Source organism: Nannobrachium achirus (genome assembly GCF_963921795.1).
Source record: "Nannobrachium achirus genome assembly, chromosome: 7".
NCBI lineage: Eukaryota > Metazoa > Chordata > Actinopteri > Myctophiformes > Myctophidae > Nannobrachium > Nannobrachium achirus.
The window spans coordinates 52719837-52734475 of NC_137816.1; the positions used below are offsets into that span (position 1 = coordinate 52719837).

Genomic DNA, 14639 nt, shown 5'->3' on the forward strand with positions numbered 1-14639 from the left:
TTTTCTGTCAAAATAAATAAATACAAAAAAGTATAAGCGTAATGTGTTACCTGAAGCATTGGTTCTCAGTGGGTCCCCAGATAAATGATGGACAGTTAGGAATTTTGCTCTTGAGCGTGTGTAGCTGTGTAGCCTACAAATGAAACCAAATTGACCCTATTTTACGCGTCCATTTGGTTCCATGTGTACACTCTTCAGAGTTATGGTAGTCAAACAAGGCCCCTTTATAGGCCTATGTAATCTTTTTCACAAAAAACCGTGACAGAAGTTTTTAACACCACATTATCTAGGCAAAACCTTTTTGAGATGGGGTCCGCGGCCAAATACACATTCATTTAGTGGTCGTTGACATGAAAAGGTTTTGATAACTACGTAACTGGCCTAAAGCATTAGCGATTTATCCACTAGATGGCGTTATGGAGCTGCAGGCCAAGTAGACAGCGAGGGGATTGAAAAAGCCCGCAGGTATGATCCGCCTCAGCGCTCTAGCCTCCACCGGACCACTTTGGAGAGCATGTCTGACTACACGCTGCACCAACTGCACATATGACTGGAATGCACAGATAGCCTGCTGAAGAACCTGGGATACTTTTCTTAACCACTCTATCATTGCGCACAATAATAGACTATGGTGATCTGTGAATCGGAAATGTGGGACTCACCTGAGTAGCGCATAATATAGACTACATGCTGAGAAAATAAAGATGGTTTGAAAAGAGCTTCATCGTCTTAAAACCCTCCACATTTTTTCATTTTTTTGTAAACTGGGATTTTATAATGGGTTTGCAAGAGTTGAACTGCATTTTGTTCCTGGCTTGTTGCACTGGATTAAGTTTTGGAAACCCAACCAGCTGCGACGAAGTGCGCAAAGTTTTCCAGCTCAGGCAAATAGGACCGATCAAATTATTGCCTCTAAACCCCAAATCAGGTATGGTGGATTGAACTGCAAAACTGCACCTTCAGGCTAGATGAGTTTAGCGCCACTCGATGTGTTACTGTTATATAGTGAGGAGTTTCTTCTTCATTTTGCTTTTTTGTGAAGATTGTCCTTATAGTGCTAATTTTGATATGCTGCGTGAGGTTAGGCTATACTAGCATAGGCTGTTGCCAAGGGGAACACGAAAGTTTACATTTCGAACCTTTCATAATGGCACCAGCAACTAAAATGATTTTCTTCAGCTTTAAGGTGAAGGTTGAGGTGACATTCTACGCTATAATCAGTATAAAGGGTGATATTCTAGGCTAGAATCAGTATAAAGGATGATATTCTAGAATAGAATCAGTAGCATATAAAGGGTGATATTCTAGGCTAGAATCAGTATAAAGGCAAACATTTGCTTTTATGTGGCTGATGTGTCCATCAGTTAACCCTTAAGTTCTGTTCGGGTCATTTTGACCCGTTTTACATTTTCATTTGAAAGAAAAAGGTAGAAGTTTATATTTTTTTCCACCTGAAACTAACTGTCCTTAAAGATTCTTCTGTGATTAACATAAAAAAAATGTTTACACAACACCCCTCATTTTCTTTACCCTCTAATGCTGTTCGCAGGTCATTTTGACCCGGGGGATATGATTTGTTTATTATTGATAAGATAAGAATTATGATACATAATTCTATGTTTGTGTATGAAGCTCATATGACCATAAGGTTATATATAATATGAACTGAACTTACAGTATAGAGACCACATTTTGGTCGGATACTGTAGGTTCAGGCTAATACTGATTACAGGTCATAGTAACTTTGGTTGCCCTGACTACGAAATCATGATATACTGTATGTCACTAGTGGTGGAAAATTACCAACACTACGTGTCACTTTCTTCCTGTTACTTCCTTGTTATGATCTGTTTATTATCATCATACATTGACTGTGTCTCAATTCCAAACAATCCAAATGATACAAATGGTTAAATGAACAGTGAACTTTAGACTTGAAGCATCTGGCAAGAGAAAGCGCCGTTCAGTGTGTCCTAAAACAGCAGACAGACTGAAGCTCATAATATGTGCCTCACATGTAGACTGTGTTTGTGTTTGTGAAGCATGTACATCCTAGAGTATAAGTACAAGTGTACATTCATATGTGACATGAATGTGTTCCCATGTTCACATATGTGTTCAGCTCTTATTATACATGAATTTCAGCTATCAGTAAAAACGCCTAGCTCTTTCAGTGTTAAATGTGATATAGCAAAGCATAAATGCAAACATTTACCATATCATATGAATTGTTTGGAATTGAGACAAAGTCAATGTATGATGATGATGATTTGTTAAGTTAAAATTTATATTAGTGTTTAAACCAAATATCCCCCGGGTCATGACCCGAACAGAATGAAGGTGTAGTGAATCTGAACAGAACTGCATTTGGTGGGTGAGGTGAAGAAATAAAGCAACTCTATAGTTACTTAGGATTTCCAAAGCAGAGGATAAGTGGCTTGTAAAGGAATACTTTTGTGTGAAGTGAATAATTACGCTTGCTGATCATTGATTTGCATATATAATATACTGCTTAATGCTTATACTTTTATATTGGTGTTTTCTCATTCTGTACTATTGTTTTTTCCAGAGAAGGATGAGTGGAAAAACAAGCTTTGGCAAGTGTCCAACTGTCCATTCATTGCCAATGACAGCTTTTAATGTCTGGACTTTTTGGGAAGACCTGGTTGATATGTGGTCGCATGCTGTCTAGCCTCTTCTCTTGGAAAGAAAAGCCATAAACTGTAAAAATATGCTGACTGCCAAACACAAGCCACTCCATTTTTACTTCATCACTCCTTCCTCAGCTGCTGCTGTGAGGAAACATATCTGACGGACTGAAAACCCTCAAATGCCTCTTAAACCTCTAAATATCCCCTTGCAAAGGCCATCATCATCATCACTCCCAACATTTTAAATGGACCCTAACGTCTGGGATTTAAATCTGGACACCGTTTTGTTTGTGGCGGTGAAGTTGGAAAGGTGCTATAGTGGGATCTCATTGTTTCAGAATCAGGGGTGTCACAAGCGGGGGAAAAGTGGAACTGAGTTACTAGGGCCTAAGGTGGAGGGGCCTTAATTATTTTCTACTTTAGCAATTGAAAAATAGCAGATAATACAAGCTCACAACGCGGCACCGAGTGCCACGCTGCGAGCTTGTAGATCTGCTATTTTTGAAAAGTTGTGAAAATGTGTGCAGATCTTTGAATATATGTATTTTTTAAGCGAACATCTCGCAGCACCACTGATAGGTTTTTCAAAAAACCTTAGTAGGATTTGAAATATTCAAAGACTTGCACAAGTGTTCATGATTTTCCAAAAATAGCAGATCTACAAGCGAGCTTGTATATTTTTCAATAGTTAAAGAACAAAATAATGCGTAATGATGCATTGATTGCGGTCCCAGTCTAAATGGGTTCCCTATGAAGAACATTCATGGGGGGCCCGCAGGGAATCCTTAAACAGGGCCCAGAATTTGGTGCGACACCCCTGTTCAGAATATTCTGTTGTATTCTTCCCAGTCTTCCTTGCTCAAGGTAAGGCCTGTCCATGCAGTGCAAACACAGGACATGAACCTTTGCCTTCTAGTCTAGTTGACTTGAAAGGCAGTTCCTCTGCAACTGTACCACCCTGGTATATTCAGTAGTACATAATATATATAATATATAATAATATAACTTACCTGTATATCTGCCTCTAATATTTGACAATTTAGCCAATTGTCATTTTAGAGGTATTAAAAAGTCCATCATTTGTCACTTTAGAAATGTGCAGATACCCTCTATATACACTTAAACATTATGTTGGATTGTTCACTGTTGAGTGAGAAAACAATGCACAATCATCTGGGGACCCCCCAAAATAAAATGACCCACAGGTTGAGAACCACTGATTTATTGTTGTTGTAGTGAGATATGGATTAGTGGTTGCTCCTTCTTGAAGAGCCCATAATTTCCCCTTAAATCATAGTAGTTGTTGAATATGTTGAAGTATGTTTAGGGATGACCAGCTGAAAATGCAATCTCCAACAGAGACCTAGTTTTCTGCCACTAGACTGAACATGTTACTCCAATAATGCCTTGACTATCCTCTGATTTCATCGTGCCAGAAAAGCTGCAAAGCAACCCCACAGACAGGCAGCAACAGCATTACCTATCCTCCACTGTGTTTGACCATGGTGGTTTGGTATGGGTGAGGGGCTGCTCTTTCCTATGAACATGTGTCATTTGGTCTTTTGTAAATACAGCACTGATCACAATCATCTGTCCACAGAAGGATTTAGGTGTCTGCAGTGGAAAAGTTCAATTGGGCTTTCTTTTGTCTTTGTAGCAACGGGGTTTTCCTGTGCCGTCAATCATATTGCATAAGCCTTGATTCAATATGGGGTGGAAGGTGTGTGTGAAAAAATCATTGTTTCTAGCCATCAATCTCTTTGAAAGCTGTATATGGAGCTTGTTAAACCAGGTGTCAATAGGGTCTTAAATTATTTGCTTTTGGCCGTGTCTTAGCAGGTTGTTTGGTCCCATGCCATGCACATAGATATTACTGAACGGATGATGAAGCTGGAAATGCTTTTAGTATTCTAACCATAAACAAAATTGATTTTGGGCTTTTATGCCTTATCGGATAGGACAGTAGACTGACAGGAATTGGGGGGAGAGATGGGGAATCGAACCGGCGACGCCGCCAGGCATCCATGCCTATGTGGCAATACCTAAGTGATATGTGTGGTATGTGGGCGACTGGGCGCCCCACAAAATAGAATTTATAATAGCTTTTTTAACTTTTGTTTCCTTCAACAATGGTTGAAGAACTACACTGAAATAAATAACTTGCACTTGAAATAAATAAACGGCATCCTGTTTATAGGTGAAAACACAACAGGCCAGTCTGTCACCTTGAGAGAAAACGGTCTTTAAAATTGAAGTGTAAATGGTTCTGGGGAGCGTTTGGGTTAAGAAAGCAAGACCTGTGTTGCTTTTATGTTTCCTTATCTAGAAGAGTTAGAATTCCTCAACATGTGCCATCACCAGCTCTGTTCCCACTGCACTGATCCTCACACAAAGCTGATAGTGTCTTTGGCAACAGTTCTTTACACTTTGCCTCAGCATGTCTGAGGAGGAGTATTTTCAAAGTTTTGCATCCCCCTCTATGATGTTTTGATCGTCCCCTATGTGTGCAGATTGCTTACATTTTTATGCGGTGGAAAAATCTAAAACATCACTTGGTGAGGTGATAACATTTTGACTTTGATATCCTCTCAAATCTGCCTGTTTTAGTGTTTCAGCACTTGCACGACTTGTTCAAACTTGTGCAATACTAAAAGCTTATGGTATACCCAGTCCACTGCAACACCGTACAGTCTCTAGAGCCTGATTTAGTTAGTTTTAGTTTTTTATTTTATTTTCAGTGTCACCGCTGTACAGACTAAAGAGTATACATTAAGCATAATTTTATAGAGGACATTCAGGAATGTGAAATACATGGACATGTTTTGTTTGGCCACATAAGGGTTCATGTGCTCTTTGTCACAGTAAACGTTTACTGCTCAAATATCCCAAATTCAAATTCAATCCCTATTCAATTCAAATACAGTATATTCTATTCTATTCATGACTTAATGGATTTAATTGTCACCAATACAGACATTTACTTCATCAAATTTTAAGAATCCAAATGTGAATGACTCCTTTTGTACTCTTATTTAAATGACCATAACAGTGTTAATCTGACCTTTCTCTAAATCTAACTGATAAGGGATTACCTTTCATTGAAACCCAGGGTCAGACCTGCAGGTATGCATGTCCAAGAACTTGACCTGCTGCACTAAAAAGATGGAGGAGAGGTACCAAGTGGCAGCCAGAAGAGACCTCCAGAACGTTTTCCAGACCTCCAGTTCCAGCCTCAAGTTCCTCATCTCGCGCAATGTGGCTGCTTTTCAAGGTGAGGATTTATTTGTGTGTGTTTGCACATCAGCGTTATGTGTTTATACAAGTCCATGACTGTTTATACACATAATTGCATGTGTCCAGATGTTGTGTAGGTGTTTTGTATGTATGTCAGTCTGCTATCATGGTTTAGGATCATTGTTGGTGTCATTGGCCAGTCAGTTGCTTGTGTGCGCGCGAGCGTGTGTGTGTGTGTGTGTGTGTGTGTGTGTGTGTGTGTGTGTGTGTGTGTGTGTGTGTGTGTGTGTGTGTGTGTGTGCACTGTGCACTGTGCAGTGAGGCTACACTTGTCTTGGGCACAAACAGAGCGGGACTGTCTTCCTTCCAGGTCTGCCACTAACACTCTGATCATGAGATTAGATAGCTTGGTGGTGGTGGTAGGAGGCCCAGGAGGCCTTCTGTAGGGGGTGGATGAGTGATACTGAGGAGTGCGAGTAGATAATATCATCTACACTTGTGGGCGATACCCAAATATGCCCTAACAAGAATAAAATATACAGGTATATGTTTTACAGATTTGGACAGTCACGTCTCGCCCTTAATGCATTTTACTTGTTTATAACACAATCTTCTTATATTCCAAATGCTACATATGTCCCAGATGCAAACATCATTGTAAAAAGTCTACTGCACATAGACGGTTCATATGCCGGAGTACTGAGCCCTTTTGCTCTGCGTTGTTTATCCAGTTTAGATTTCTCAAACTTCTCTTAACTAGTAATCTCAGATGATCGTAATCACCATCATCATCGGTGTGATCCTCCTACGTATTTGGTTTGCTTAGTTTGGGTTAAGCTATACACAGGCTTGCACACCAAAGTGGTCATCAGCCCCCAAATTCCTTATGGTCTTAACCTCATTCCCTTTTTTCAGTCCTCTCTCCATCCCGAAGCTCTTTAGCAATGAGTGACAGTGGGGTTGCAGGCGAAAACATGCCCCTGTCTGTGTGCTCTCCCTGCCTTGTGTAGGTTAGCTCACCCAGTCAGGCTCGAGAGCTGTCATATGATATCTGAAAAGGGTGGGCTTTGAATACAGAGTGTATGACTACATACAGCCTGAGACGTATCATTAAACCAATTCACTTTAACGATCTCTCTCAGTTTAAAGATATACTGTTATCCTCCACCTACTGAACTCAGGAGATTTGTAGGAGAGTTGTGTATACGTATGAACGAAGTGTTTTTAACTCAGGTTTTACTGGGGCCATGGTCCTGTGTTTGCGCTCTGATGTTTTCATGTGTCCACTCTGGAATTTGAATTCAAGGTCAGAATCTTTGGTTTATAGAGCCTGTTGTCTCATTGCACTCATACATACCAACAGCCAAATTGTAAGAGTCTTTGAGTTTGTGTATACGGAGTAGTACAGGGGGTTTCATTTAATTTAATTTCAATATTTGTTCTGCTCATGGAAATGCATAGCAATACACATTCATAACAACTCAATGAACTCATTCCTTGACCAAAAGGAGCGGGAAGAAGAAAATCTTATTCCTGCCCCTTACTCAAACTAAATAAACAATAAATGAATGGTCTGTCAATGAAGGACATATTTAACCACATTAACCCTGTTGTCACTATTTTGGGGAAATTCATAAATCTTGAAAATATTTCAAAGTGGCTCAATGCGATACATTTTTGCTATTTGTTGTACAATGAAGTATATAGGCAGCGCTTAAGTGGTTAACCAATATACAGTATTGGTTGTTTATGTCTTTTCCATAAAAGCCTAAACATGCAGTTTCAGTCTTCTAGGATACAAAATAGACACGTTGTGTAAGAGTCAAACTGTTTTTTATAGGAAAGGGTTGCTGTTTTGAAAGTCAGGCAAAAAAAAGAGAAAAAAGAAATGAGCAGCAGTCATGTAGTTTCGCCACTGGATTGGCTGGCAGTGTGCATTCCTGCCAAACCAAACGGAATTCCTTGTCAGCAACTACTCCTGTTAGTGAACAAACATGGATGTCTTCCTCCACCATCTATGCTTTACAGTTATACTGGCACAGTGGCACTCAAGCCCTTGCAACAGCAATTGTGTGTCAATACAGTACTTGGATATGCAAAAATGCAAAGTGTTTGTGTTCATGTGTGTGCATTGCTGCATGCTTATGTTTGTGTATATGTGTATATGTGTGTGTGTGTGTGTGTGTGTGTGTGTGTGTGTGTGTGTGTGTGTGTGTGTGTGTGTGTGTGTGGGTGGGTGTGTGTGTGTGTGTGTGTGTGTGTGTGTGTGTGTGTGTGTGTGTGTGTGTGTGTGTGTGTGTGTGTGTGTGTGTATCTGCCTGCAGTGCACTGACTGTTAAAGTTGTCCTAGGTGCAACATGACGTGTAGATACTGACTGCTGCATGAGAACTGACCATATCCATACAGCTATTACATAATCCATGGCCCATTTATACAGAAATGAAGAACTGTCTGTGGAAAAAAGTTATTGTGAATTTGACAGATTCCTTGTGCAATTTATAGAAAATAAAGTGTTGGTTTCCGGACCTTTGAATCAAAGTGCCCTAACAAAGGAAGACAATTCTCTGATCCCATTCGTCCATAGCTTCTTCTTCTTCTTCTTCTTTTGTGTATCATCGTCCTTGATGATTGGTTGGCGACATTTTATTTCTTGTTCACGCCATTATTATTGTGTTTGACGTAGACACTTTCTCAGTCATCATGCCTGTGTTCAGGGGCGTCACAAGGGGTAGGAAAGTGGGACTGAGTTACCAGGGCCCAAGGTGGAGGGGCCCTAGTAATTTTAGCTATTGAAAAATAGCAGATATACAAGCTCACAACGCGGCACCGAGTGCCGCGCTGCGAGCTTGTAGATCTGCTATTTTTGAAAAAAATCTTTGAATATATGTATTTTTTAAGCGAACATTTCTAACTCAAACTTTGCTTCTGGGGGTCCCTGGAACTAAATATTTTGAGATCGGGGTCCGTGGCCAAATACTTATCATCTTGGGGGTCCTTGACATAGGTTTCTTGCACACATTTTCACGATTTCTAAAAAATAGCAGATATACAAGCTCGCAGCGCGGCACTCGGTGCCGCGCTGTGAGCTTGTATATCTTCTATTTTTCAATAGTTAACATTCATGGGGCGCCCGCAGTGAATCCTTGTACCCAGGGCCCAGAATTTGGTGTGACGCCCCTGCCTGTGTTGACTCATAGTGAGTCCTGGGTAGTGTTTGACTCCGGCCCTGCAGGGTTCTGGGGCAGCGCAGTTCGGTTGCCATGGATGAAAGGCAAACCTGAGTGGGAGAAAAAAGCACTCCCCCGAAGCCCCACTCAGCAGGCCACATATTTGTGCTTTGTGTGGACAATGTGCAGGAACCTTTAAGACACATGAAAGACAAATACGGTCTGGGGACACACATGCTGACTGACCAAGAAAGATAGGAAAAAAAGGAGGTTATATGCTGAAAGGCTTGAAAGGGCATCTGCTTGACTTGAGTATCCCACCAGTGTCTTTATTCAACTTCTTTTCTTTTTATCACCCCTGCTGTCCAGATACTGTATGTCTTGGCTGTGAAATGACTTTGATGGTTGTCAAGTTCATTTGAGGACGAGATATTGAAATGCTGTGGCACAGCACTGCAAAAATGAGAGCAGTTTTTATTCATGTATTAATGAATCACGTGTGTGCATTTTTTCCTTTACATAATATAGGAGATTCATGGTGGTGCTTGTCATTGTTACCCTCTCATGAGCATTAACTGTGAGAGTTTTGTAAACCCCCCTTGGAGAACCACTTGGAGGAGCATTTTATAGACTAACTTAATATCTCTAGTGTCTGAGGCTGCTATCTGTCTTGTCTGTGTTGTCCCTCCTCCCGCCCTGCTCCCTTCTCTCTGTTTCTCCACCGCTCTCCGCTCTCGCCCTGGCGCTGAATCACTGTCTCCAGCTGCATCAAATAAAGATGCCTAATTGAAGGCCTTGCACATAACAAATGGGCACATTAGCCTTCCCCTTTTAACTCCTGCTCCTTCCTGCCCATGGTTGTAATGCACAGCATACTGTATGTACTCTCTGTTGTTTCTCAAATTAGAGTGCAGGCTGTCAATCGCTTGCAGACTACCAGTAAATGAGATGTTTTTGTCTTCGCCTCCCCCCATCGTTCCTACAGTACTAGCTCTCCCTCTTCCCTCCACCCCACTGTAGTGTGGGGTGTGAAAAATAATACAAACTCCTTTATTTTGGAGCTGTGTGAAGCACAGGCTCCCTATACGTGGCCGTGTGGGTCTGTCTGTCTGTCTGTGTGTGTGTATGTAGCCTGAACTTCCTAAACTTCGGCACGCCACTAGTCCCACAGTTTTGCCACCACACACTCGCGCCATATGTCAAATCGACCGGCTTACTCGGGAATCGTGGGCTATTACTTTTCTAAGAGAAAGGTTCTATAGTTTAATTGATATTAATTTATTAGTGAATCAATTTTCCCCATTGACTTATAATGGGAATTGCAAAAACTCACATTCAATTATTTGTCTCTCGCAAACCATAGGGGCTAGAGTTTCAAGACTTGGAGAGGAGGTTCATAATGATTTCAAGGATTAAATAAAAAATAATTGTGTCATTTGGCCGCATGGTGGCGCCATAACACCCCACTTTACGTTTTGGCCTGTAACTCTTGAACCGTAGGTCGGAAAATTAAAAATATTTTTTCCCTGGATTCCTTGGGTCATGACGCATCTCCCCATATAGGCCACGCCCATTTGCGCCATGATAGATTTTCCGCCATCTTGAATTTTCTCCAAAACACACTTTTTGCTCCTTTTCCTACATATTTTCTTCAAATGTCACAAAAATCGGTACACATGATCCACACACACACACACACACACACACACACACACACACACACACACACACACACACACACACACACACACACACACAGCTCCACTTCACACGGGTGTGATTTTTTCTTTCTTTCTTTCTTTCTTTCTTTCTTTCTTTCTTTCTTTCTTTCTTTTTTGTAGGCTATATTGTTGCTGGCATAAAACCTTTCAGGTTCTTTTCAGGACGAACAGACCTGTGTTCCAATGGATCCAATGTAGTTATTATTTAGTCACAACTTGCCCCTGTTAATACTTCCATTGCTTAAATATGTATAAGACCCACAGACAGACGTAGCCACATTCAACCTGACATCCCTATGTTGGGCGTGTATTTATAGGTGAAAAGTTCTCAAAACGTTTCAACAATAGCAAAAATAACAGATAAGCTCATGATGCATCACAATGCAACATGTTGTGAGCTTGTAGATTGGCAGTTTTTGCTACTTTTACGCCACATATTGTCATGTGACTGACAAAAGGACGGTATTCATTTGGTAACAGGTCAGGTCGGCACTATAGGGGACATCTGGGTAAAATTGCCTATTTTGTCTAAAATGTTACAAAATAAAATATTTGAAAAATGGTCTTAAGTGAAAGAACGTTTTCATGATCATTACATGCTTAAACATTCAACAATTAAGGTCTAATATTTCTACAAGTGCTACAAATTGCTACAAATCCAGTCATTTTTGGGCATAAATAAGAAGTTGAAGGATAAAATTAAGTCTGATACTACAGTGCATCTTCACATCATGTATACTTTACATTACTTAAGACCATTTTTTCTAATATTACATTCTTGGACAAAATAACCAATTTTACATTGAGGTACCCAGATGTCCCCAGTGCCCACCTGACCTGTATCCATTACTTTATGAAGAAAACCCCCCTGTGAAAACAAGTTATCTGGCTGACAGCAGCGATACTGTTTTTCAACATGTTTTGTGGCTGCTCTGGCTCTCTTCCATGGGAATTAGTGGAAGGAAACCTCAGGATGCTCCTCCTATCACACCAGAGAAGTCCAATAACAATCCACCCTCGTTAATTCAGCATCGCTGAGCCCTGCCTAGATGGGAAAGACACATTAAATGCACGAATTGTGTTTCTTTTATGTTGTCACTTGAACAGCGTAACAATCCTTTTGTACTCCGGTCTTAAGATCTGGGAGAGTGCTTTTCCAGGCATTTGTGTCCCTCCGTGCTTCCCATACATATGATGCCACACTTAGTTTCTCCTCATAATGGAGGGACGGAGCGTCTTCTTGACTAATTGCTTAGGCTCTTTAAAATCTGAATGGTTGCATAGTACAATGCTATGTGGGTGGGTGGTTCCCCGCCTCCGCCAGTCTGCTTTCTGTCTTTCTGTCTCTCATTCCCTCTTAATGTTTGTTCCCTCCCTCTCTCTGAAATGGATCAGATCATTATTTATCGTTGAAGTGTCCTTGAGCAAGGCACCCCCCAACTGCTCCATTGGACCTGCTCAGATGATTCTGTGTACTGCCCGACATGATCATTTCATTATGATTAAAAGGTTTTTGTTTTCCAACATTTCTTGAAGGACTACTCTAACTGTTAGATGAGGGTCCTTCAAGAAATGTTGGAAAAGTAATATTGTGTTAGTATCTTACACTTAACACACTATTACTCTTTAAGTTTGAATACAAAAACAAATAGTTACAGACATCATAATATATTCATATGAGGATTTAAGGGTTGAATAATAAAAGAAGCACAATGCATTTCGCTTTGAGCAAGAAATTGTATTGAGGGGACATGAGAGAGGTAATTTGTCCACTCAACTCTAGACTTTAGGGCAGTTGTCTGTGTAGCCAATTGTGTTGTGCTAAAGCTTTAATTCAGTGAAGATGTCTCTTAAAACAATGGATTAAAGGCAATACAAAGAAAGAGTAAATTGTATGTGTGGTAGTTGTTGTGGAGGTACTGCACAGTATGTGTGAGGTACTTTAAATAGAAGTCTGGATGTATAGGGTATGCGCGTGATCATCGAACCTTGAAATTATGTAGGAACGTCTACTGAGTGGCAAAAAAAATAATAATTCTGGCCTTGACAAATCATACATGCAAACAGAAAAGTCCTATCTGATTGCATTAAACGACATTAAACTCCCTTTGCCATTCACTTTGTCACTCGATTTGCCATTCATGCGCATACCCTCTTTTACATCAGTGGTTGATTCAAATACAGTTCTTGTCCTGCCAACCTTCATGTGGAAAACATATTTTGTTTCTCTTAGTCCTTAATGAGAGTTTAAAACAAGGGATATGTCTGTCTTATTGTCTTCCTTGTAATTTTGGTATTTTTTATTTCAGTGGAAACTAAACAGGAATGCCAAACTGGGAATTTTAAGTGTCACATTTCTTTGTGAATTGCTTTTTGGATTGTAAATCTTGCAATCTTGTGAAAACCAAGTATTGTTGTGTGGATTAGTATAGAATGGATCATATAAACAATTGTTGCACACAAAGTTTTACTAATGGCTGTTTATTATATTAGCTGCAAGAAGCCTGAGTTTAAGACAAACAAGGTTGGCTCTATAGTAAAAAGAAATGTAATCTATGCATGTTGTGGAAAAAAATGGATGATGGCCAAGTAATCCTACCCTGCTTTTTGATTTCACAGGTCAAATTGTTATGTGATTTATTTACATATTCACCATAATGTCTATGTCTACACACTAGACATGCACTAGACTCTAGTGCATGTCTAGTGTGTCTTAAGAGAAATTCAGATTGCTCTGATTTCTCTCTGCAACATTTGAATGATTAATGCATTGGTTCTCAAAGTGGGGTCCGGGGACCCCCAGGGGTCCTTGAGGGAGTTCCATGGTATCCCCATCTAAATGATAGTTAGGAACCAAATGGACCCTTATGGGTCTGTAACTCAGAGAGTGTACAAATGGAACCAAATGGACCCTACGTGTCCATTTGGTTCCATTTGTACACTCTCAGAGTTAAATTAACATTGATTTTACAATATAGATTGGGATCCCAGAGATAGAAATTCCATTAAATGGGGGCCCGTAGCCTAATGCATGTCAAACTGGGGGTCCTTGAAATTAAAATGGTTGGGAATCACTGCTAGAGTTGTAAAACAATCTTCTCTTTTATGCATATCTACAAGTGTTGCATCTGGGTCACATTTTGTTTTCCAGAAAATACATCTGGCTTAAACGTTTTCATTTTATGGCGAATCTTTGGTCTGTAGGCTTACATCTAAACATGAGTTTTGTAGATGGTACATTTTGAACAAAGACGGATAATGGGATGTGACCAACCGAAAATAGTACTGCACCACTGACTACAATAGCGCAGTGTTCTCTTCCACCAAATTTCTATGTTGGTCACAAATTGGCTACTTGCCTCAGTTAGGGAAAGTATGTTGCCTTTTATAGGACTCCGCTTTTACATACTGTTGTATGTTGATGTTGGTTTCCTCATATTGTAATTTTTTGGGTGGTATAATTATTTTTAGCTCAACTAGCAGCAGAACTCTAAGCCTGGCAATGTCAGTCACCCAACACTTTTGTCCCAAACAACATATCTAAAACTGTTGGCTGTGCAACTCCCCGGATAATAACCCCGGATAATAACTACTGATTTCGAGCCCCCATGCCCACAGGAAACGTGTCTGTTTGCCCTATGGGCACCTACCACCTGGGGTGAGCAGCACTCCTAGAGCCACAAGCAGGACTTTTAGACTCTAGTTTCCACTTGTTTTTACTTGTCATCATGACACCAATACCCAGTTCTATGACATGGATTCATTGGTTTATCACAAAGTATTCTTTGTGCCTAGAAAGCATAAATTGAAATTAACATTGAAATCATTTTGTTTATGCCACAATTACGATTTTTAAGATTTATTT

At 40.2% G+C, this 14639-nt stretch overlaps 1 protein-coding gene across 1 annotated transcript in view; it reads left to right on the forward strand.

The window, feature by feature from the left end:
• Positions 1-502: 502 nt before the first annotated feature.
• gpc5a (glypican 5a) overlaps positions 503-14639 on the forward strand; it is a 135770-nt gene continuing 121633 nt past the window's right edge. Inside the window, exons 1-2 of the mRNA XM_080729865.1 lie at positions 503-928; positions 5761-5922. Coding sequence (XP_080585991.1) covers positions 778-928; positions 5761-5922 — 313 coding nt within the window. The 5' untranslated portion in view covers positions 503-777. The remainder of the gene's footprint in view (positions 929-5760; positions 5923-14639) is intronic.